Source organism: Podarcis erhardii (genome assembly GCF_964252035.2).
Source record: "Podarcis erhardii genome assembly, chromosome: 11".
In the NCBI taxonomy this organism is placed as follows: domain Eukaryota; kingdom Metazoa; phylum Chordata; class Lepidosauria; order Squamata; family Lacertidae; genus Podarcis; species Podarcis erhardii.
Window position 1 is genome coordinate 8,182,846 of NC_138501.1, and position 26,158 is coordinate 8,209,003.

A 26,158-nucleotide genomic window follows, 5' to 3' on the forward strand; every position below is an offset into this window, starting at 1 on the left:
GAGGAGGAAGTCTTAAATATTGATTCCACTAAAAAATATTTTCTCAGAAATTACTGCTCAGTGGAACATATCCAAAGAAATGGTTGAGGGGCTAAGTTCTATGAAGTTGAAGGCACTGGGTATATTTAGGCTGAAGAAGATAAAATAAAAAATAATTAAATAAGCTGTTTACTGAAGAAGAGATAATGTGATAGCCATTTTCAAATTTGTTTTAAGGCTGTCAGATAAGGGAGCAAATTTGTTTCTGCTTATCTCAGAGCAAGAGTGGGGCAGCCTGAAACCCAATAATTGCCTGCAGATTCCACCTCAGAGGGTGGGGAGCTCAGAGGTAGAAGTCAAGGTGGGTAGAAGTGGAATGGGAGCAACCAAAACAGATGGACGAGAAAGTGGTACTCGTGATTAGTTCTCACTTCTGATATTTTCCTCCCGTGGCAACCTGCTGGTTGGATAGTAGGAGAAGTGGGTGATTCTGTCTGTTTCAGTGTCCAGCCTCACCCACTGCTGGCTTCAGCCCCACCCATCACTGGCATGGTGACAGGTTGCTCTGAAGGAATGGAGCCCTTGACAAAAAAAGAGAGAAAGGTTCCCCACCCCTGCCCTAGAGAATAGGACATGAACCCACAGGTTAAACTCAAAGGAGATTTCAGCTAAACATTAGGGAGAACTTCCTGATACTGTGAGTTGACAGTGGGACAGACTGCCTCGGAAGGTGGTGAACTGTCCCTCTTTAGAGGTTTTCAAGCAGTCGCTGGATGGTTACCTCTGAGAAATGCTGCAGTAGCTAGAGCTAGGTGGCTTTTGAGGTCAACTCTTTGAAATTGATCCACTTAATCATAGACTCAGTCTATCTTTTGCAACCTGAAATTTGGCTTGTCTGGCTGCAGAGCAATCTGCTTACCACATCATATTAGGCTACACCATCCCATAGACTTGTGGGTGTAGAAAACGTAAGCATGGGGCGGATTAATTTAAACCATGTTTCAGTGAGAAAATTCTTCTTTGTTTTAATCATGATTTTCATTATTTTTGTTTAATTTTCCTTTTTTATATGTGAATTTCATTCATTGGCTCTAAGCATACTAAAATATGTTGAATTGATTATTTTACAATTAAATACAGCCTTTAAGCTAGATTTTATACTATGTTTACAGACAACGTATTAAGTATAAACTCCAATGTATAAAGTTGTATGGCGAAAAGTTGAGTTGACTGTTAGCTTTCAGTTTTGTTGTTTCATAAAATGTCTCCAACCCACCAATAATTATGCATGGAATTTGGTGAGACTTGTTTATAGTGTTATCCATGTATTTATGTGTAATCCTATGCACAGGATTGCAGCTTGAATCTAATCCAGGGACCTGGGCGGGGTGGGGGGGACTATGTGCAGAGCACAGCATCTTATTTTTTTAAACAGTATTCCCTTATGCTGCGCTGTATGTTAATTTCTAAAGTATCCCAGTCTGAAAAAAAGTTTGTAATGCAGTTCAGGGGACTCACCTGATTGTTGTAACCCCGGCCTCATGCAACAAGCTAAACACTACACATAGAGTACTGACCCTAATACAGAATATTTTCCTGGCTGATACAGACCCAGTAGGCAACACCATGTGCACTTGAACTTTTTCTTATTTTCTTATTTAGCTTTTATCCTGCTATTTTCCCCAAAGATTTTAAGACAGTTTGCATGGTTGCCCCCTCATCCCACTTTTGTATTTATAAAATCCCATGTTGGGCAGGTTAGTCCAAGAGATAGTGGCTCGCCCAATATCATCAAGTAAGCTTTGTGGCTTATTAGAGATTTGAATAAACATGTGCCTGGAAAAGTAGCTGCTCCTGGAATAAATGTAATTCTAAAAGCCTTCCACCGGTGGCCCGGCCAAGTGTCCATCTTCTGAGCCTTCCCTCTACATCAAGTTCTCACATTACTATAGTTGTGGTATAAGCTATTTTCATTAATATTTATTCGTGTTATTGTATATATGCTAAATCAGACAAGTCATACGTTTGCAAGTGTGTAGCTTGACAATAGGTGCAGATAGAGGAAACAGCCTTATCGCTAGCTGCAGCCAACACAGCTGCTGATTGCCAGGATGGCTGGTTTTTTTGTGTATTTTGTTTTGTTCCATTTTTTTAAAAATGTGAACATGGCTTGCTCTGATAGGAGGCTTATCTAGACATTAGCTTTCCTACTTCAATTGCTAAGGTATCACATGGGTTTTATAGTGCATTAATTTTACAACAGAGACTGTTTAAAAAACCTATCTTAAAAGTATATAATAAAATTATATTTAACCAGCAACATATCAGAGCAGCTAACAATAGTTTAAAAACACACTAAAACTACATAAAAATAGTAGAGCCATAAATATAAAACATGGGAAGTTAATATTCCAACAGGTTAAAATAACAAATGCAATTTTTTAAAAATCTAAGAGGTGTGTACAAATGAAAAGGTATGTCTTGGTGCCACAAAGGCACTAGAATCTGCCATGCCAGACTCCCTGGGGATACATCTGAAAATGAGAAGCCATCACTGTAAAGACTCTATCTTGGCTCACCAACAGCTTCATCTCTGAAGGGAGAGGGACTTGAAAAAGGTATTCAGATGAAGATCTTAATACGAGGGGGAAGGACATGGATTACTGGGGCCAAGCTATCTCTCCATCACTCCAGCCTCATTTGATTCCTGCCACTTCGACATTTACGGTATACACAAGGCTGGAGCTAAAAGAGTTGCTGAGCTGTGAGTCTGATATTTAAGGGGAGTTACAACCTTATCTAGAACAGGCTGAGTACCTCCTACCAACAATAATCTTGTCGGGATTATGTTGTAGTTTATTGGCCCTTATCCACTCTATTACCGATCCCAGATACTCATTTAGTACTTCTTCTCACCCCAGATCTCCATATGACCTCAGTCAACACTTTCATGTAGATGCACTAAAGCACGCCACAGTATAAACACCAGCTTTTGTTGGCCATAACCTGGGAAAAATAGCTAGTGCAAGCATCCCTTAGCTACTTACTCTGTTACAACAGGCTCTACCTGAGAGAAGAAGGTTGCCCCTTTTCCCCCTCCCAATCCTGTGATTTAAACTAAAGAGGTCAGGCACTAGTAAGCAATAGTTTTCTGACACAAATTTGGAAACTGGACAACCATTGATGAAGAATTCACACAGTTTGAATTTGTTCTGGATATTGTCCTCATGGGTGATAATTCAGTGGGCTGAATGTTTCAGGCTTTGTTTTCAAAAACTCTGGCTGCTTTTCTTTGACGTGCATGGAAAATTGCAAACTAAAGAAAAATAAAGAGAAAGCTTAAGTCCTTTTTTTCAACATATTGGGCATAGATGAAAGAGCCCATTCATCCTTCCAGGTGTAGCCTTGTGAGCTGCTAAGCCTATGTTCAGGTAAGAGCAGCCAAAATATGTTACTGGATGTAATGAATTCAATATCCTTCCTTTCCATTTCCCTCCATCTAAAGTGTCTCCATCTCTTCTAATTTCCCTTTGCGCATAGTGTGACACTCCTGCCTCTGTAGCATGTCTTAGCAGAATGCCATGTGATATGATGTCATGTCTGGGAGAAGAGTTAAGTCGCTTCACACCAGCTTAGAATTGGCTACTAGTTTAAACTTCAGCTGTTTGTGTAGCCATATATAAAGTTACATTAGAAAAATGCATTGCTGTACTACTTTTCCCACGAACGAAGTTACCTGAGTAAGTATGAAACCTCCTATATAGCAGACAATGCCTGAAGTAAAACAGAACGTTGTAATTAAGTGTTTTAATTGTGAGACTTTTTTTTAACATCCTCGTTGTATCTGTTTATCCAGATCTTGAATTATTTGTGCCCTTTTAGGCCCAAGAAAGAGAACACTGGCAAAGCAAGTGAATCTGGAGCATCTATAATCAAACACGGCCTGAATGCAGAAAAAGTGTTCATGCAGGTTCATTACCTGAAGGTCAGAATGCTAAAACCGGTACTCTCAATATGACAAATCAGTATTTTGTACACACAAGAAAGGAATAACATCTTGTATGTCTTGTTCGCTTCTTCCAGGGTTATTTCCTTCTGCGGTCTTTTGCAGGGAAGGCTGGAGAAGCTGCATATTTTGCCTTTTTAAAGAAGTTTGTGCGGGCTTTTCATGGACAGCTGATACTCTCTCAGGTACTTGCATCTTTAACTTAAGTCAAAGTAATCCAGGAGTTGAAGAACCTTTCCTATGAGGACAAGCTAAGCATTTATGTTTTAGAAGCTTGGAGGTGGGGGAGCGTGCAGCAAAGTGAGCAGAGACCATTTTAAATCTCCCTTTCATAACACTAGAACTTTCCTGGTGAAGTTGTAGGCAGTTGATTCATAGCAGAAAAGGGAAAGTACTTATTCACACATTGCAGGATGTGGTGATGACCACTGGCAGGCAGAACTATTCAACTCCCTGATCCTCTGTGGAGGTGGCCACCTGCCCATGGGACTGGGCCAGCATAGGTTCTGCTGAATTCTGTGTGGAGTATGTGGTGGCAATGGACTTGAACCAGGTCTCTTGCTTGCAAACTAGAGCCGTGAAAGGATTCTTTTTCCACCCCTCAGCCAACCAGCATAAGCACCAGGTGTTGTGATTGCAGTGTTGGCTGTGCCACTCCATCAAGCACCACTGTTGCCTGAGGATTGCATCTTTAAAAGGGAACTAAATAAATTCATCAAGGACAGCTTCATTGGTTGGTAACAGTCATGACAAGTGGAACCTGTAATGAAATGTCACAGTATATCCTCACCCCCTAACAGGAATGGGCCCATTCAGGGTTCCAGCCAGCCATGTCCTCCTTCAGCATACTATAAATTGTAAACAGCTCAGGAAGGACAATTTATCCGCTCCCCTGGTTTTCCAGTTTTCCATTCCAAGTGGTGCTCGACATTAAATGGCTCCTGGAGGCCTCTGAGAATGTTTTTTCTTGCTTTTTTATCCTCCCCCTTTTGTGTTTTTACGTTCTTCTGGATACTGGGATTAGTTCATTTATCAGTTGCCCCATTGTGGTTCTAAACCACCTGAGTTTATTTTTAGAGAGAAAGATAGCTAAGTGCAACCTATACAGTGGTACCTCAGGTTACATACGCTTCAGGTTACAGACTCCACTAACCCAGAAATAGTACCTCAGATTAAGAACTTTGCTTCAGGATGATAACAGAAATTGTGTGGCGGCGGCAGCAGCGGCGGGAGGCCCCATTAGCTAAAGTGGTGCTTCAGGTTAAGAACAGTTTCAGGTTAAGAACGGACCTCCAGAACGAATTAAGTACATAACCAGAGGTACCACTGTAGAGGCAACCTATTCTTCTCGGTATCAGTTACTAGAAGTGAAGGGCAAAGAGAACTGGAGGGCTGTTACCTTCATGCCCTGGTGGTTGGCCAGTGTTGGAAATGGGATATTGGGGTACGTGGATCCTGGGTTTGCTCCTATGGGGCTTATGTGCCTAACACTAAGGTGGGTGTTCCATTGTTGCTGTTATTCTTATCTTAAGATTTTAAGAAAACTTCAGGCATAGAAAATACATTTGTCAGGGTATGCAAGATGTGTGCTCCCCAGAACTGGTGTCTGGCCATAAAGAAAGCTATAATAATAATAATAATAATAATAATAATAATAATAATAATAATAATAATTTATTATTATTATTTGTACTCCGCCCATCTGGCTGGGTTTCCCCAGCCACTCTGGGCGGCTTCCATAAAAACCAAAAATACACTAAAATATCACAGATTAAAAACTTCCCTGAACAGGGCTGCCTTAAGATGTCTTCTGAATGTCAGGTAGTTATTTATCGCTTTGACATCTGATGGGAGGGCGTTCCACAGGGCAGGCGCCACGACCGAGAAGGCCCTCTGCCTGGTTCCCTGGTTCCAAGGAAGTATGTTATGGATGCTATGATTTAATCTAATTGATCTATCGAGGGCTTCTAATCATGATGTCAAAATGGAATCTTTTTGCTCAAATGCAGTATAGAACCATAGAATTGTAGAGTTTGAAGGTACCCCAAGGGTCATCTAGTCCAACCCCTGCATTGTAGGAATCTCAACTAAAGCATCCATGACAGAGTAAATCCCAGATATCTTAATGCCGTTCTCATGAGCCTCCAAGGATCTTCCGGAGGCGGCGCGAAACGGCGATGGCGGTCCTCTTCACTGTCTGAAGAGGGGCTCCGCAGGAAAGGGTCGTTCGCTGCGGCATAGCGACGACCCGTTAGAAAAAACCACGGGCAGAGGGAGCCCGTGGCCGTGGGACTCGGCGGGCGCCAGGAACTCCCCCAGAAGTGTGGAAGGGACCCCGTAAGGGGCTCCGGAGCGCGAAAGGGGGAGCGGCGCTGTGAGTTCATCGCTCTTTCTGCGGGAGGCGAAGCCGCGCAGCTGCTGCTGATGAGCGCCGACCTTTCTTCCTGTGAATATCAATTTGGCAAGTAACATACCCGTGAGTAAAGTGAACTACAATTTGGACTTAAAATATCTTTTTTTCGGGTTTGAAAACGGGTGACGAGTAAAAGGAAGTCCGTCTCCCGATACTGCTTACAAGATCAAAGCAAAGGCACAGAGGAGCGCTGAGGCGCTTAATGGGAGCTTTGTAAAGTGGAACTATTGTGCATTTACAGAATTTGCAGTCTTCTTATTTAAAAGACCAAGAGAGACTTTATTTCTGCCTATGGGACTTGTATTTGGGACTTTGTTTCAAGAACGCAAGTCGTCGGGCTGTCAGTCGTAACTGAGCTGTCAAACTGCGGACTATAGTAACAAGATTTTAAGCTGCTACATATATTGAGACTTTAAAACACTGTTGCAATTACCAATCTGGCTCCTAGCGGTTTTAGCTTAAAAAGTAGAGGACTCTGCGAACCTTCCTTATTGTCTTGGAATTACAAATTAAAAAAAGAGATTATAGAAACTTTAAATGGCGGAAAAATCCTCTCCTTCCCTGAAACTTTAAGATACTCCCCCTAGAGGATTGTGGAGTTACAGAGGCCTGGGAAACATACTTTGTTTGGAATTTCTGTGGTTTAATTGTTTGTACTCTGGACTTGCTTTCTCATGGAATAAAGGAAAATTTGACCTTGAACAAGAGGCAGGTGTGGAATGAGTGGCACAGGGAAAACAAGAGCAGCCAAAGCTAAAGAAAGAGAAAAAGAGAAAGAAAAAGAAAGGAAGCCTGTGCAACTTGTCCAAACAACTTTAGCTCATCATCGCAGATCATCTGTTCCAACCGTCCTGACAGCACAGGAGGTGGAGGCTGAACAGCCTGCTGAAGAGGACATGGCAACAGGAGGATCTGACACAGTTTTGAAACAAATTTTAGAACAATTAGCAATTTTAAATCAAAAAGTGGACAATCAATCACTAAAAATAGACCAAGCAACAACTACTATTGGTGCATTATCTGAAAAGGTCTCTCAGAATACACAGGCAATTGAGAATCTACAAGGAGCCACAGCTGAAAACCATAAATTAGCTGTGGAAGCCTATCAAAAAGCGGAGCAAGCAAGCAAAAAAGTTGATGAGATTAAAGGTGAAATCAAGCCTCTGCAAAGACAGGTAGGGGAACAACAGGCCTACCTGTCGATGGTGGAATTGAGAAACAAGGAGAATAACCTTAGGTTGAGAGCTGTCCCAGAATTGGAGGAAGGTAATTTGGAGGGATTTTTGACACTTTTATTCTCCAAATTTTGGGGAATAGAAGAAGATAAAGACTTTAAAATTGTGACTGCATTTAGATTGGGCAGATCGGTGAAGAAAGACAAGTCCAGAGACTGTTTGGTTATTTTGAGATCAAGAGAAGAAAGAGACAAGATACTAGGCCTACATTTCAAAAAATCCCTAGAGATAGAAGGTAAAAAGGCTGAAATTTACAGAGACATACCCAAATTGTTATTGGATCTTAGAGCCTCATACTTAGAATTGGCAAAGCTGTTGAGAAACAACACAATCCCTTATAGGTGGGAGTTCCCGCAAGGACTATCATTCAGCTATAAAGGAAGGAAAATAAGAATCAGAACACCAGAGGACCAGCAGAAGTTTCTTTACGACAACGGGGAAGACCTCCAGAAAGGAGCAGTTGCGTCTTGGCCACCCCCACCACCAGAAACCAAACAGCCTGGAGCTGGACCATCACTGCCACCGCCGGGAACGGGTGATCTAGACACCCCATTGTAAGGCCCATAAATTGATTCAGGATGTCTCTGCAACTTCTTAGTTGGAATATAAATGGCGGAAATTCTCCAGAAAAAAGAAGGAAAGTATTTCATATATTGAAGAAAGAACAATTGGACATTATTTGCCTGCAAGAAACACATGTGACAAGGCTTCATCGGAAAGTGCTAATTAATAAAAGGTTAGGCCAAGAATTTATTTCTTCGGACAGAGTTAAGAAAAGAGGAGTAGTGATTTATGCAAAGGAGAGCCTGTCACCGAAATTTCTATTTAAAGATGAACAAGGCAGAATTTTGGCTATTGAAATTTATACACATGGAGAAAAATTTTTGATATTAGGAATCTATGCACCAAACGATGGAAAATCGGAATTCTTTAAGAAGCTGCATGAGACTTTACTGGACTATTTAGACTATAACAACATCATTATGTTGGGAGATATGAATGGGGTTGTCTCTGTAAATATGGATAAGTCGCAGAGTGCAAATATAACAAAAGAAGGCAGACTACCTAAAACTTTTTTTGAAATGACAGACAATATGGACTTGATTGATATATGGAGAGTCAAGAACCCCCTAGGAAAAGAAGGAACTTTCTTCTCTGAAGCTCATCAGTCATGGACACGAATCGACCAAATATGGATAACTAAAGGACTGGCACCTAAAACTAGAAAAGTGGAAATCTGCCCAAAAACTTGCTCCGACCATAATGCTTTGAAAATGGAATTGAGACTAAACATAACCGGATCCTTCCGATGGAAAATGAATGACACTTTATTCAGAGATCAGGAGATTGTGAAGAAGGCCCAAAAAACTTTAAAAGATTATTTTGAGATAAACTTAAACACTACGGTGGAAAAAAGAACAATCTGGGACGCAAGTAAAGCGGTGATGAGAGGGTTTCTCATACAACAAAACACTGTAAAGAAAAGACTCTGGAATGAAAAGAAGCAGAAGATATTGGAGAGAATAAGTGAAGGTGAAAGGAAATTAAGATCCAGGCCCAAGTCTAAGGAAGTGCTGAGAGAAGTGAAATTTTTCCAGGCCCAATACATGAAATTGATAAACCAAGAAGTGGAGTGGAAAATTAAACAAATGAGACAAAGATCTTTCGAGTCAGCAAACAAGTGTGGGAAACTGCTAGCATGGCAGTTGAAAAAAAGACAAAAACTAAATACAGTTACAAATCTAGAGATTGAAGGAAGAATGGTTCAGAAGCCTGAAGAAATTAGGAAATGTTTCCAGAGATATTTCAAAGATCTTTATGCACAAGGGCCGCAGAAAGAATCTGAGATAGATCAATTTATCCAAACTAACGGATTACAAAAAATTTCCCAGGAAATGAGAACAACCCTGAATGTTAAAGTTTCACAGCAGGAAATCGAGAGTGCCATACAGAACCTCCAATTAGGCAAATCTCCAGGCCCTGACGGACTTACCTCCAAATATTATAAGGTTTTGAAAGACTATTTGATACAACCCTTGATGGAGGTATGTAACCAGATCATGGAGGGTAAGAAGGCACCAGAAACGTGGAAAGAAGCCTTCATCACATTGATTCCTAAAACAGAAACTGAAAAGACTCAACTTAAGAACTACCGTCCCATCTCACTCCTAAATGTGGATTACAAAATTTTTGCAGATATTTTGGCAAATAGATTTAAAAAAGTACTGAACGAGGTGATTCACAAAGATCAAGCAGGCTTTCTCCCGGGTAGGCATTTGTTTGACAATACGAGAAACATTATTGACATTTTGGAACTCTTACAAACAAATATTAATACTAGAGCGGTTCTAATTTTTATTGATGCGGAGAAAGCCTTTGACAATATTTCTTGGATGTTCATGAAGAAAAATTTGGAAGGGATGGGAGTGGGACGGGGGTTTGAAAATGGTATAGAAGCAATATATTCAGATCAAAAAGCTAAATTGATAGTAAACAATGTGGTGACGGAGGAATTCAATATTGAAAAAGGGACACGACAAGGGTGCCCTCTATCCCCATTATTGTTTATCTCGGTCCTGGAGGTGCTTTTGAATATGATCAGAAGGGACCGGCCAGTTCGGGGCATTGAGGTTGGAGTGAAACAATACAAACTGAAAGCGTTTGCAGATGATTTGGTATTAACATTACAGGAGCCAGTTTCTAGCACAAAAAGAGTTTTGGATTTAATTTCCGATTATGGTCGGGTGGCGGGATTTAAGTTGAACAAGCAAAAGACTAAGGTCTTAGCAAAGAACCTAACGTCTACAGAAGCAGATGAGTTTTTGAAAGAGACAGGATTAAATGTGGTTAAAAAGGTAAAATACCTAGGGGTGTACCTGACTTCTAAAAACTTGAATTTGTTTAAGGACAACTATGAGAAATGCTGGTCAGAAATCAAAAGGGATTTGGAAACTTGGACAAGACTAAAACTTTCCTTGTTAGGCCGAATAGCAGCTATAAAGATGAATGTTTTGCCGAAAATGTTATTCTTGTTTCAGACCCTGCAGATTGTGGACAAAGTGGTATGTTTTGGAAAGTGGCAGAAGGATATCTCTAAGTTCGTTTGGCAGGGCAAAAAGCCCCGAATTAAGTTTAAAATACTAACAGATGCGAAAGAAAGGGGGGGATTTGCCCTGCCAGACTTGAGGTTATATTATGAATCTACAGCCTTCTGCTGGATGAAAGATTGGCTTTTGTTAGAGAACACTGATGTCCTAGATCTGGAAGGGTTTGATAACGCTTTTGGGTGGCATGCGTATTTGTGGTACGACAAGGTTAAAGTTCATAAAATGTTCAAAAATCATATTGTTAGAAGAGCAATTTTTATGGTCTGGACAAAATATAAAGACTTATTGGAGAGCAAAACACCAAGGTGGCTTTCACCGGCAGAGGCCAAGGCACGTAAGAGACTTAACATGGAGGCCTACTGGCCAAAATATTGGGAATTAATTGAAAAAGATGGTGACAATTGGAAGCTGCAGAGTTTTGAAAATGTAAAAAGCAAGGTGCGAGATTGGTTGCATTATGCTCAAATTCGGGAAGTTTTCAAAACAGATAAAAAGGTTGGGTTTCAGGTGGAAAAATCGAAATTAGAGACAGAATTGTTAGAACCTAAAGACAAATTACTATCAAGAATGTATAACTTGCTGCTTAAATGGAATATACAGGATGAGACAGTCAAATCCGCCATGATAAAGTGGGCACAGGATATTGGACATAACATTATGTTTGAGGACTGGGAAAGGTTATGGACCACCGGATTGAAATTCACGGCATGTAGTGCCCTGAAAGAAAATACTATGAAAATGATATACCGGTGGTACATGACCCCAGTCAAGCTTGCTAAGATATATCACCTGTCTGATAATAAATGCTGGAAGTGTAAAGAGGCGGAAGGGACGTTCTTTCATCTCTGGTGGACATGCCCGAAAGTGAAGGCCTTTTGGGAAATGATCTATAATGAGTTAAAAAAGGTATTTAGATATACCTTGCCTAAGAAACCGGAGGCCTTCCTTCTGGGCATTGTAGACCAGAATGTGTTAAAGAAGGATAGAACTTTTTTTATGTATGCTACAACAGCAGCAAGAATTCTCATCGCAAAGTGTTGGAAGACACAAGATTTACCCACACTGGAGGAATGGCAGACGCAGTTGATGGACTATATGGAACTGGCGGAAATGACTGGCAGAATCCGAGACTTGGGAGAAGAAAAAATGGAAGAGGACTGGAAAAAATTTAAGGACTATTTACAAAAATATTATAAGCTGTATGAATGTTAAGAAAATGCACTTTTTAGGAAATATTAGCCCCAGCAATGGTAATTAGGTGAAATGAAAATTAAGGCACAAGAAAAGAGAGGTGAAATTAAGAAAAAACTTTATTGCATTATGTTTTAATCACAATATATAAGATCATGGTTACAATAACTTTGACTTTGGTAACATGAAATTGAAAGATACAATAAGTAATGAATTGAAAGATACAATAATGAACTGAAAGATACAATAAGTAATGAAATAAGATAATAAATAGCTGAAGACTTTGTATTATGAATATTGGGTTATAAATATATTGAAATGGGTAATATGACAAAATGAAAGATACAATAAGCGACGAAATAAGATAACAAAATGCTGAAGTTGGTATTATAAATAATGCAGATTCGGGAAGATGTGGGGAAGTCCAAAAGATTCTGTAAAAGAAATATGATTTATGAAACTTTTGTATTTTATTCTTTGTTCTTTATTATTCTGTAAAACTAATAAAAATATTAAAAAAAAAAAAAAAACATGAGCCTCCAAGGATCTTCTAACTGCTCTTGGAAGCAGAATGCTGAACTAGATTGACCTTCATCTGATACAGAGTAGTTATTATGTTTCCAACTTTCCCCTTGTAAATCATCCTTAGTTATATTAACACAACCTCTATTGAATATTTCAAAAACTAAACTTTGGTTTGCATATAAGAATGAACGTACAAAAATGAACTGTAGCAACAGAAGCAGATAATCTTTTTTTGCCTGCTGCTTCTTTCCAGGATGGCTTTGTTAAATTCTTATGGAAACACATTTCAGTCATGCTTTGTTACTCAAGGTTGCTATTCTTTATAGAGAGAAATTGCTTCTGGAGTATTAGAAGGGTCAAGTGGAGGCACACAGAAGCCTCTCTTTTCATAAGGTATCTTAATGTAAGGTTAAAAATTCAATCTTGATTTCCAGCATGCCATATTGTGAACAACTGCACTGTGTTGAAAGAGAACTTCTGCATGTCATGAGACACATCACCATCAGATAATGGATATTTTCATTTAGACCAAATTAAACGGACTTATATTTTTAAAAAATCTTTCTTTCTGATATTGACATTAAGCCTATGAAATAAGAATGCCAGCATGCATTCATAATATTTTTGTGGTGACCTGCTTAAAAACATGAAAATAAGATAAAATACAACTAGGTTTCAAGCTGAACAAAATATTTCCCTGTTGTTACAAAACAGAAAATTTCTTTTTACTTCCATCATTGACTGTAAATATAATTGAGTCAAGATGCACTGCTGAGTGTAGAAAAGCCATATTCAAGATGAGTATATACACACACACACTTTTTCCAAAAGACACCGAAACTGTTCCTACATGTTCTTTATCATTTATTTATTTGGTGGTTAGTTTTATTTTTAACTAACTCTTGCTCCATGGAGCAGAGAGACCTACACATAGCTCCTAAGTGGTCTGCTATCTAGGTACAGCTCCATATGGAGCCCACTTCACTTCAGCTGTTGGATTGTGTGCCTTTAGGCCATTTTTAAAGAACCTTTAGATTATTTTCTTGCAGTGGCTTCCATAAATAAATGCCGTCTTGGGTAGATTTGTATGTTTGTCCCTGGCTTCATAAACTATGATTTACATCATGACCACCTACTTCTCTGTTGTCCCTCCTCTTTGCTTGTATGCCAGCTTTTACATTGAGATTCTTGCTTGCATTAAACCAATGTTCTCGATTTTGTCCAAAGGGCTGCATCCAACTAAATCATTGTGCACGCAGAACAGCATCTGTAAAAGCAATGGAATGTGCCCTCCCTCGACCCCATGCACTCCCCAAATATGTTATGGGCGTTGCTGTAACCCGCTGGAACAGATTTAATGGAAGTGCTGGGATATGTGGAGAAGGAGACAGTGAAAGTTACCTTGCACTCACAGAAGTTGTTCCAAGCATTCAGATTTAGATGGACACAACTGCAGAACCTTGGTGTAATTTTAGTTAACAAATCAGGTCAATAACCCAGAATTTGTCATGGTCTGCTTTCTTACTTACATGCCTTTTTCTCATAACATCTAACTTGCCCTAGTTCAGCTCTGTGAGAATTATGTCTAAATTAGGATTTCAGCTTGCATCTCCTTAATCTTAAATCAAAGCTTTTTTCATTGCATGATACTAAATTCAAATAGGGTGCTCAGACAGACCCTAAAGGATCGGACCAAAACATGGCAACATAAAACCAAAAGGAAAGATGATAAAGGCTTGGGGGGGGGGGCAAAGAAAGCAAATTACTTTCTAAAGATAAAATGTTAGAGTTCCACAGTGGGATGTAAGTGGGAATACCACAGAGAGGATGTTTTATAATTGTTCAAAAATAATAATTCAGCTTGGTAGTTAGAAATATTACTTGAATCAATGTAGAGAAATGAGGATAGGATATGAATGAAATAAAATCAACACTTTCCCCAGTACAGTATGGCTTCCAACATTACGCATATAAGTTTTTCAAGAGAGAAACGCAGTGAGGCTCTCTGTGTGGAATTTGCAGAAGCACATTGCCTTCCCATCTACTCATTCTCAGGCCTAGGAAGAAGGGGAGGACTCTTGTACTGCCATCGGCTAAATAAGGATAGAAGGGAGAATCATATCAAGATGACAATAGCCTCATTATCATGATAGATTTTTCTTAGCTATGGTTGCCAAAGCTGGTAATGTTTAGATTCTCTCTGAGCTCAGTAGACTTACTTCCTACCAAATATTATTCAGATTGGAGCCATAGAAACCTATGGTCCCTAGCTGTTGGTTGAAAACAAGGCAGCAAAATGCATTATTTCAGTTACACAGAAAGTATTAGATAGGGTAGGAGACTTGAATTTGTTTCAGATAAATCTGCAGGCTTGATGCGAAATCAATTTGCTTAGCAAATTACACAAATATTGCAAAATGTTGGAAGATCTCTGCTCATAAGGCTATTAGTCATCATTGTAAGATCATATTACAATAGAGTTGCTAATCCACCAGTCATTTTCTTTTGCGCCCCAGCAGCCTGCTGTGAAATGTGGGTTTATAAAGTGTCCAGCTGTTGTGACCAGATGAAACTTTTCAAACATGCTCCTAACCCTGAGGCAAATGTTTACTAATCAAGAGTTTGAAAAAGTGTCGTCTTTTTTTTAATAGCTATTGTAGATGTGGCAGAAAGCCCCTGCTTAATTTTACATTTGGTTTTTCATGCTCGGTTCCAAAAAATATGTTCAATGAGAGGTGGGGATTGTTGCATAGGGTGCTGATGTCCCAGGATTCCCATATTGGTGTTGTGATGAGCACCAGAACAAAGGAAAGGAAAGGAGAAAAAGATACAAATGCATTTCTTTTGCTGCCCTTTCCCAGCATTGCATCCAATTGTGTTGCAGCCAGCTGCATTTTTAACCTTTTGATTTATAGTGTTTCCTGACAGTAATGCTGTAGCATAATTCATTTAGTAAGCATGCAATCTGTGTATCTCTGGGGGGAAAGAGCATGCATTTCTTGAAATGATGCTGGGATATAGTTCAATAACGCAAGATGAGATGGGAGCTCAAGGTACCCTTTAGATTGACAAGATCTGAGGAGGGTCTGTCAACGATGAAATGGGATCAGAGACAGGAGGAAAAGGATTACACTAAGTTCTATATCTTCACTGAATTTTATTTTATCAGCTTTGGCATTATTTGAACCAGAATCAACTAAAGCCAATGGAAATTTTCTACCCTGACCTTCACATTTAGGAATCTATTACTTGGAGATAAAATGCAGCCAAGTCCAGGGCTTATTTTCTAGAAAAAGAGGTACCGGAACTTGTTGACCTTTTTTTAGGGGGGAGCGCCCAGCCAAACTTGTTGAGCTTTTTATGACACAAATTGCTGGGCTGCAACACCAGAACCTGCCAAAGAACTCACCTAAAAGCCCTGGCCAAATCCATATTTGGTCTCCCACAAATCTGTGGTGAGAATTGTTTAGGCATTCTCAAGTGCCATTTTGTGATAAAACATCTTGGTCGTGCCATGGGAAAATTATACTCAATTTTGAGCTCATTGTACAGAGATTCTGAATGGTAGATTTGATTATTTGGCCTGCATACCTCTGTACAGGTAATATATATAAGCACATCTAGACAAATGTGGCTGCAAATGCAGATTTTTACGGGTTACCTAGCATAAATATGAATAAGAATCTTTAACCAAACATCAGATACAGAATAAATAACAGTTTTAAAAGGTTTAATGTTTAGTATTCCTTTACACCATAAAAAATAATGGGATGGATTCCCAGCATTTAAAACTATGAAGAACAGAGTATAACATCTAAAGTATAAATAATTGCTTGCATTCTGAATACTAGCCTTGTTTCTAGTGGCATTTGTAGTATTTTTCCTAGATCTGAGCCACAGGTGCAAGGAAATGACTTCACATGTGAAACATTAATCAGTTTGCTTTTTTCTCCTTCATTTTGACTGCATGCTCGGTATGTTTTTAATAGTAGTTTTTGTTTATTTTAGTTGAGTAGCAAGAAAGTCTGGAATTTTAGGGCAGGATTTTTTAAAAGTCCATTCTGGTTTCTGTGAGAGAATCCATTGACTAACACCTTTCGATGAAATTTGTGTAATGAATGGAGTGTTGGTAACTATAAATAAATAGAAATGAGTATGAGTTGTTGATTCCACTAGTGCAGTTAAGGTTGATGTTTAGTTTGGTGATGAAAAATGAATATCTTGGGGATAAAATACTTCACAGATTTTAATTTTCTCATTGTAACATCTGCTTCAACAAGTAATCAGCTGTAATACTGATTCATTTGTTGAGATCATAATTTTGCATCTTATTATTAGTTCAGTCTTATTAATATGGATGCTAAAATATCCAAGCTTTTCTATTGTGTGTGAAAGTGTTCTACAAGTTCCATTTTAACTGATCCTTATCTTCATGAAAAGTATTTTGCTAGCTACATAGAGTTTTCATAACTCTGTTAAAGTAGATATACAAGCATGAAAATGAATGTGTCTTCTTTGTTCCAAGAAAGCATAGCAAGTATTGTTCCAGTTCTATTTTTTTAGAACTCAGCAACTGCAGAGTTGATTGAAGCTTTTTCTGTGACTAAAACTTCATCAGGCAGACAGAAATATTTGCTCCATTGGATCATTGCTTTTGCATTTTAATATTTAGACAACTTGGGATTATTATTGTTTGGCTAGTTAGGATCAAATTTGTTTGTATTCAGTGTCTCCATCTGTCTGCCAACAGGAAGGCATATTGTACTGGTGCATTTTGATAATAAAGACTACCCGGATACATTTGTCTCAGCTGGAACAAAAAGAAATGAGAACGTGTGCAACAACATTTTGTCCTTAGCAATTGTTTTATCTAGATGTGCCTTGCAGAGATAAAATATTTTCATCATGGTATGCACCCCAATGATTAGCCCATCCTTTAAATGAATCAAATATGATTACAGTACAATTTAATAATATATGCCAGTTCCAAACATTCTGTTCTGTGTTCCAAAGTTTATGACACACTTTAATGTGACCCCAAAAAACAAGTCAAAATTTGGTTATGTACCATATTTTTCGCTCTATAGGATGCACCTTTTTCCCTTCAAAAATTAAGGGGAAATGTGTGTGCGTCCTATGGAGCGAATGCAGGCTCCTTGGCTTCAGTGATATCAACGCGAAGCCTCCAAAGTGCAGAGGGAGCGCTCCCTCTGCGCTCCGGAGGCTACGCATTGCTTTCGCTGAAGCCTTGAGAGCCTGGTGAGCACCGACCCCTCTCGCTCTCCAGGCTTCAGGGATAGCCGCCTGAAGCCTTTGGAGCGCAGCAGGACCTCGCGCTGCGCTCCAAAGGCTTCGGGTTCCTTTTGCTGAAGCCATCCCGCTCACTGTCTTGGCTTATGCCAAAGCTGCGCGCAGCCTTTCCCGGCTGGAGAGGTTGCGCACGGCTAAAGAGGAAGCCAAGACAGCCGGTGGGATGGATCCCGCTCGCTGTCTTGGCTTCTTTGCTCTTTGGAGCAGGGGGGGGGATAATATTTTTTTTCTTGATTCCACCCCCCCTAAAAACTAGGTGCGCCTTATGGTCCGGTGCGCCTTATAGAGCGAAAAATACGGTATATGAAGAGCTCTGCAGATAGACTTAATTATTAATGATGGGAGGAGGGTGTTCCCATGGTCCAGGAGCAGGTTTACCTCCAACTGCTTTAATTGCACCCCAAAGTTCACCCATTTACTTGCTTCCATAAAAGTGAAAAAGTTGGCATGTACCACATGTAGAAACATTGCGGTAGGAAAAACAAATTACCCCTCGGTTCTGTAACCCCTTGGGTCCTTTCAAACACTCTCTTTACTGCTGCATCATTCCTCCTACATCCCTATCACATGATCTCCTTTTTTAAAAAAAATAATGTTTATTAATTTTAACATATAAATTATAGTACATACCACAAAACTTCACCACTCATACAATCTTTTTTGGACTTCCATCAGCACCTCTGATGATCCACCATTTTAGCCATTTACTATGCATTTCTTAAGTTCATATTGCTTTAATTATTTTAACTAACCACCCTCCCCCCTTATCCATTTTTGCAATATTTCCAATAATTCTCCTCACAAAACTTCTTGCAAGCCTACAAACATAGTCTGATCATCACAAATACTTTTCAAATAATCTGTAAATTTACTCCAGTCTTCTGTGAATTTCTGGTCCCGCCGATTTCGAATCCTTCCTGTTAGTTTATCTAATTCTGCATAGTCCATTAATTTCATCCTCCATTCTTCTTTCGTCGGTAATTCTTCTTGCTTCCATTTTTGTGCCAATAATATTCTTGCTGCTGTTATTGCATACAAAACCAACTTACATTCCTTTCTATTTATATCACTTCCTACAATGCCCAGTAAAAATGCTTCTGGTTTATCCTATCACATGATCTCCTGCACTGTCCCAAAGAGCACTTCAAGCCCCCCCTCCCCCCGCTAATTTGGAGCGGCAGGGGCTGCAGATGAAGAGGAAATATTCAAAAATCATGTACCTTGCCTATTCCACTGATGAATGCCACTGAATCAAAGAGCCTTCCGTCACTGAGCAGCAGCACTGATCCAACCCAATAACAATACAATAAACAAATTACATATTTGACTACACAATAAGAATAGGCAGATTGCATCCTTTTGTGGTGGTGATGGTGAAATTATGTTTGTCTAGATATAAAGATTTGTTTGGGTTAGTGCAATTTTGAATATGCAAAGAAAATATAAATATAGTCATATACAGTAGGTGGTTTCGTAATTGTTCTCTGTGTTTGTTAAAAGATGCTCCTCATGAGGCCAGAGGAACATCGTCTGGCTGTGAGTGCTGAACGCCGCTCCCTGCAAGGCCCTTTCCACCTGGCCTAGGGGGCGGGGCCCAGACTCACCAGCCCTACTTTCTTAAATAAGTATTCTGTAGTTGACCTCCTTTGTAATGTTTTATTTTGAAATCTTTAAGATAATATTTTAGTTTTCTGTTATAGTGGTGCCCCGCAAGACAAATGCCTCGCAAGACGAAAAACTCGCTAGACAAAAGAGTTTTCCGTTTTTTGAGGTGCTTCGCAAGACGAATTTCCCTATGGGCTTGCTTCACAAGACAAAACGTCTTGCGAGTTCTTGCGAGTTTGTTTCCTTTTTCTTAAAGCCGCTAAGCTGCTAATAGCTGCTAAGCCGCTAATAGTCATGCTTCGCAAGACGAAAAAACCGCAAGACGAAGAGACTCGCGGAACGGATTAATTTCGTCTTGCAAGGCACCACTGTATGATGCTTTGACTATATACTCTATATTTGACTTTCTTCAGATTGTTTTATTTATGTTTTATTGATTTAATATGCTGCAAACCGTTTTGATATATTTCTTAAAAACATAAAGCGGTATAGAATATATAATAAATAAATAAATTATTGACACTTAAGCCTTTGAAATGTAAATTATTTATACAAGTGGGACTTGCAACAAAATGTTGCACTGTGGTGTGTTTCCACTCCAGGTTGTAGCAATTTATCCTGTCCCTCTTCTAAGTCACTACATCCCTCTCAGTCATCCCAAATTCTACATTTTCTTACCCTTCAGCAGCCAGCAATCGAAAGCTGCTGAGCACACCGAGTCCTCACTGCGCTGTTTTGGGATTTTGTCTTTTTTAAATAGATATATCAAACCATGATGTTAAATAGGTATGCAAATCATGGTGTTTCCCCAAACCAACTTGGTGCTGTAATGGCTGCAGAAGGATAGGCACCCACACCTGAAGTTTGGAAATAGAGGGAATAATCCACCCAGCACAAGGATGTTTGTTTACAAATTTCTTACTTATGACTTCATATTTTGTTCCTGCATTTCGTCTTCTTAATTTTCTAGTTGCCATTGCTAAGTGTTCTGATCTCTTGTGATAGCTGTCTGTAAGCCTTGACATTATATTCACATGTCTATTTTAAATGTTATAAAACGGAATAAACAGTTCAAGTATTGTTAAGTGTGTATTTTTAAATTCATGTTATTAAATTGTGGTCATTTGTTACTCTTCCAGGACTTTCTTCATTTATTACTGAGCGACATCCCACAGCTAAAACGGTAGGTCGGAATCAGCCTGGGAAAGACCATAATGGGTTTATATTCAAAATGGGTTTTGTCTCCAGAATCTCTGCAGATGAAAAGCTTGTATATAAATCTTCCATCAACTTATACACAGACAACAAAATTTAATGCGTGGAATTCAGCGTCATGCTATTACAGATAGCATGCACAGACATACCAGCATATCAGCTTGCCAAATGGAACAATTACCCCTCCCCCTTGTGCTTTTTTGCCCCTGAGCCAATTTTGGGGAGTCGGCAGGGGAGGGAGAGGGAGAGGGGAGTCCCTGTTGGGCAAGTAGAAGCCCGGAAGGGGTTTGTTAGGTGAATTCTGCCCAATGTGTTTGTCATGCCTCCTATCTAATAAAATAAAGGTAAAGGTACCCCTGCCCGTACGGGCCAGTCGTGTCCGACTCTGGGGTTGCGCGCCCATCTCACTTAAGAGGCCGGGGGCCAGCGCTGTCCGAAGACACTTCCGGGTCACATGGCCAGCGTGACAAGCTGCATCTCGCAAGCCATCGCAGCACACGGAAACGCCGTTTACCTTCCCACTAGTAAGCGGTCCCTATTTATCTACTTGTACCCGGGGGTGCTTTCGAACTGCTAGGTTGGCAGGCGCTGGGACCGAGCAACGGGAGCGCACCCCGCTGTGGGGATTCGAACTGCCGACCTGACGATCGGCAAGTCCTAGGCGCTGAGGTTTTACCCACAGCGCCACCCGCGTCCCTACATCTAATAAAATAAACAAGGGCAATTAATTAATTAATATACTGCCCTTCACCTGCAGATCTCATCTATAGCCCCTCCCAAGAGCTTACAATGAACTGCACAAACATTGTGGGTGCAGTCCTATACAGGTTTACCTGGGAGTAAAACTTACTCCTGAGAAGACATGTATAGGATTTCACTATAAGCTTAATTAGTATCATTTGTTTAAAGGAAAAGAGAAATGTAGGCAAAGAGAAATGGAAAGCGTTTGATATTCTAAAACTGGAATTACCGTAGTTTGTAGGTCTTTGATTTTAAAACACTTTCACAGTTCTATGGAAACATCCAGCCTCACTGACTTACATAAGCAGGATCCCATAGTGATATCAGCTAATTCTTTTCATTAGGAAATCCTTTTCATATTCTTTATAACATAACCGATGTTCAATGGTTTGGTTTTATCATAAAGCAGTCTGCTGGATCACTAACAGTTGTGTGTGGTATAAAATTTTATTCTACTATTAATTTGTTTCTGCTAGGATGTTTGACTATATTGTGGAAGCTTTTGTTGTGAAGCCTTGGTTTATAAAATAAACATTTTATGAAAAACCAAAATTATTGAAATAATATGGATTTCTAACCCCCAATGTTTGGGGGGAAATCGAGATACCTAGTTAATTAAATTAGTATGTTTTGATTTTATTAATGTTCTTAGATCTTTGAATAAACTTGATTCTCCCATTTCTTATTTGTATCAATTTTAATGTGCCAGGAACATTTTAATTTTAAATAAGAAGGTTGTAATAGCTGTTTATTCAACTTCTCCCTTAAGAAAGTATGGAGAAGCTTTTAGTTTTATGATAATTTACTGTATAGCTGTGAATATACTATGCTGCCAGCTTTATATATGGTAAAACGTTACAGTGTGATGCCAAGAGCAACAGAATATGATGTTTATCTAAAACCACACTTTCACCTGCTCCCTGTAGTGGTAACCATATTTTCCCACTCATTGCTCAACACATTTCATTTGCTTGTATAATATGGGAGAAGAGTTATACTTTGTCCATCTGAAATGAAGGATGTGCATAATGACCAAATATTGTCGTTACTGGAATGTGTTCACATATTTAAAAATATTGGTCAGGATTCAAAAAGCCATGCAACTGGTTCTGTGAGCCAAAGGGAACTTTGGACTTGGGGTTCTTGTTTTGTTTGTTTGTTTTTGGTAACACCAAGCCATTATGCTTCATGGTAGGCTTCTTCTGAAATCAAGGGGTGTTTCAAAACCAGCTGCATTGGCGGCCGCTGTTCAAAGGAAAATGTCAAAAATTCCACTGGACTGGTGTGAAATTTTTGTATGAGCTTAAGCAGTTTTGGGGATCCTAGCCAGTATATTTATTCAGTCTTTTCCAATACTGAAGCTAGGAAATGTGTTTTTCTTGGAAGGGACAACACATTCCCAGTTTCCTTTCTTTTTTCAATATGCATCTGTGATCATTTTGAATCATATTGCTAAGATGACCATGAATTTTGGCAAACCTTGTCCTAAATTCAACAGTTCACCATTATTGTGGTCCCCAGCAATCACATACTGTGTTGTAAGTGTAAGGGAAATATCTAGACCACTTAATGTTTATACAAGGAATGCTGTTGCATCATGCTGATCTGCTTGCAATAATTATACAGGACACACTAATTATTTTATGTGGCTTATTCTTTCGGCATAAAGTCATTCTTCTAATACTGGATATCTGAATCCATAAAGTGAAACCAAAGAGATTATATAGAGCCATATACCAACTGCTGTTATTTTTGTATTGTTGGCTTGCACTGAATTGGCTGCATTCAAGTGCAATGAAACTACATATAAATATCTTCATATTTTGTTGTTTAGTCGTTTAGTCGTGTCCGACTCTTCGTGAGCCCATGGACCAGAGCACGCCAGGCACTCCTGTCTTCCACTGCCTCCAGTAGTTTGGTCAAACTCATGCTGGTAGCTTCAAGAACACTGTCCAACCATCTCGTCCTCTGTCGTCCCCTTCTCCTTGTGCCCTCCATCTTTCCCAGCATCAGGGTCTTTTCCAGGGAGTCTTCTCTTCTCGTGAGGTGGCCAAAGCTTTGGAGCCTCAGCTTCACGATCTGTCCTTCCAGTGAGCACTCAGGGCTGATTTCCTTCAGAATGGATAGGTTTGATCTTCTTGCAGTCCATGGGACTCTCAAGAGTCTCCTCCAGCACCATATCTTCATATACCTATATGCTTATATACATTTAGCAAGGGTTGCTGATCCTTGACAAGGGTGCTGATTTATGCACTGGCAACTGTGAACCAGTGGTCCCTATGCTCTGCAGCACCGTCCCAATCAGCACAATCTCAGCATTGGCTGCAACCAGCTGATAAAGAAAGACCGTCTCCTTGGTATGTGGAGCTGCATTGGCTGGATCCCGGGTGCAGAGGGATGTTGGGTGCCATGTCTTTGGCTGTACCAGGCCTGGGGACTGTAGTCTGTCTGTGCTGGGCACCTTCAAGCTCTATGGATTCACTGGGTCCTGTGCTGCTCATTTTGGTAGATCTTACCCCTTTAGTTGCTTATCTTCATTTTTAGGGGAGGAAATAATGTTTATTTCTGTACAACTTGTGTAGCTTGTTAGTTTCACTTTCAATCTAACACCTGTTCTTGGCAAAAATGGTAAACAACTCTTTGGCACACTATAGTGCAGGCTTCAGGAAGCTATCCGCAAGCCTTCAGAGTGCGGCGGGAGTGCCCACCACGCTACGAAGGCTTGTGGATAGCAGCCTGTTCTGGGGGCTGGGGTCGGGGGAAGCTCTGGCATCCCCCGCCCCAGCCCCGCGCCTGGGGGGAAAAAATAATTTCCCCCCCTTTATTTCCCCCCCAAAAAACTAGGTGCATCCTATGGGCCGGTGCGTCCTATGGGGCGAAAAATACGGTACAATAATTTTCATAGCAATCAGACATGTGTGGTTGTAATTTCCTGACATTTTTGTATTCTGAGGATGCCTAAGTGTTTTTTTTAGGATACTTTAAGGCACATGATCTGATGGGGAAAGGCTAGTGTTGAAAGAAAACTCTATAACTGAGGCGACCAGTGTTCTTAGTCAGTGGGTTGCCTCCATGGTTCAGCTGAAGTTCATTCACCTCACTAGACATTACTGAGCCATTTCTGCCTTCGCATGAACATGCCTTGAAAGGAAACTTTTTGCACTGCCTATGAATTTCACTTTTGTATTTCCAGAATTTTATCACAACAGTGGATGGGTGTAGTTGCTCTTCTCTTCCTATTCTCTCTATTCAAAGCATTTGTTTTAGCTATTAATAAAGTATGACTCTTGATCATCTTGTCTGTTTTCTAAGTTAAAAAAACATAACATGCTATGCCAATATTGAAATATATTCTGCTTGTAAACCAGCACTTGTCTGTTTGGCTATATTTCCCTATCAGTCTTAAGATGGCTTAGTGTCATAACTTATTCAAAGCAATCTTAGCAATTATTGTTTTTTGTGGATTTTCAGAATCTTTAGACTCCTTCACAGGGCTGTTATTTTAATGCAATCCTGGAAAACCTACAAAATGGTTTATGTTTGCATCTAGATACAGCCTTTATGGCTCCATTTTTTCAAGGCTTTGCACAGAAGTCAGTTCTTGGCTGCTTCCTTTCATGCAAGTTGGGACACTCAATTTTTTGTCAAATCCTCTTACCTAATGCAGCCCTCTGTGCCACATCCCATTATTTTCTGAAATATCACCCAACCCTTGGGCAGCAGTTGTCAGGGTGAGCAGTAGACTTTAGTGAGTAGAGGGGATTGGTGATAATCCTTGACTAGTGTGAGCAAAAGTGCTTTCCTTTAAGTCAAAGCCACTATTGGATATAACACGTTGTATTTGGCACATTGGTTGGATCCAGGGGGATCTTCTTCCATTTGAGGAATGTGATTTCTCTGTCTCAGTTGTACAAAACACACAAATTCATTATTCTTTGTTAACAGAGCCTTCTTCAGAGGCTTGCTTAAATTAGTCTACGAAGTACTATGTTCATGGATGGCACTGTATGAATCACAATCATAATCATAATTAACAATATTAAAGGGAAAGGCACACTTTCAAAAATGAAAATAAATTCATTCTTTGTTTAAAATCTTTCTCCTAAGTTGTGTTACTCTTGTTGCATCTGGTTAATGGACAATCTAAGTGTCTGGGAAAGTGCTGGGTTTATAAGCAAATGCTAAATTACAGCTCCTTTGACATTCCAGGAAATGCTTTTTACTTTTAGCTTGCCTTCTTATCTAAATATTTATGAGGAGACAAGGTATTCCATGGACTGAAAAATCTTAAGAGAAGAGATACAGAACCAAGTTGCCCTGGATGTTGGCTGCCTTTTTAACTTGGTCCGCGTCATCTCCCTTGCGGATGTATCACTTTCCCTGAACTTCCCTTTCCTTGTGGGCCTCTGCATTATTCCCATTTCTAGGTGTAAAAAGTCCCATGCTACCTTATAATGTAGCTTGGTGAAGCTAAAAGCAACATACAAAAACATATTTTTACAGGTTCAATGGTCATCGTGTGTACTTTGTGGCAAACATTGGTTCGTTGCTATATGACCGTGATGCCAAACGTGGCCCTCCAGCTGTTTTGGGACTACAACTCCCATCATCCCTAGCTAACAGGACCAGTGGTCAGGGATGATGGGAATTGTAGTCCCAAAACAGCAGGAGGGCCAAGTTTGGCCACCACTGCTATATGATGTGTGAACAGTGGAAGGAACATTGAAAGCTAATTACAGTTTTTAAATTCTGTAAGTTAATCTCTTCATTGCTTCCCTTGCCTGCTTTTGTCCAATCTGCAAGGGACATGTATCTAGGAAATGCAGTTGAG

General features: G+C 39.8%; 1 protein-coding gene across 11 annotated transcripts in view; it reads left to right on the forward strand.

Annotated features, from left to right (window-relative positions):
• AOPEP (aminopeptidase O (putative)) overlaps positions 1 to 26,158 on the forward strand; it is a 193,032-nt gene that overhangs the window by 63,825 nt on the left and 103,049 nt on the right. For 7 of the 11 annotated variants that reach the window (XM_081880967.1, XM_081880966.1, XM_081880963.1 and 4 more), the window contains 3 exons: positions 3,862 to 3,964; positions 4,063 to 4,170; positions 20,511 to 20,554. In XM_081880967.1, coding sequence (XP_081737093.1) covers positions 3,862 to 3,964; positions 4,063 to 4,170; positions 20,511 to 20,554 — 255 coding nt within the window. Of the gene's footprint in view, positions 1 to 257; positions 341 to 2,564; positions 2,679 to 3,861; positions 3,965 to 4,062; positions 4,171 to 17,206; positions 17,510 to 20,510; positions 20,555 to 26,158 lie in introns of those variants that run through there. The other 4 variants (XM_081880972.1, XM_081880973.1, XM_081880964.1 and 1 more) reach the window with 4 other exon arrangements.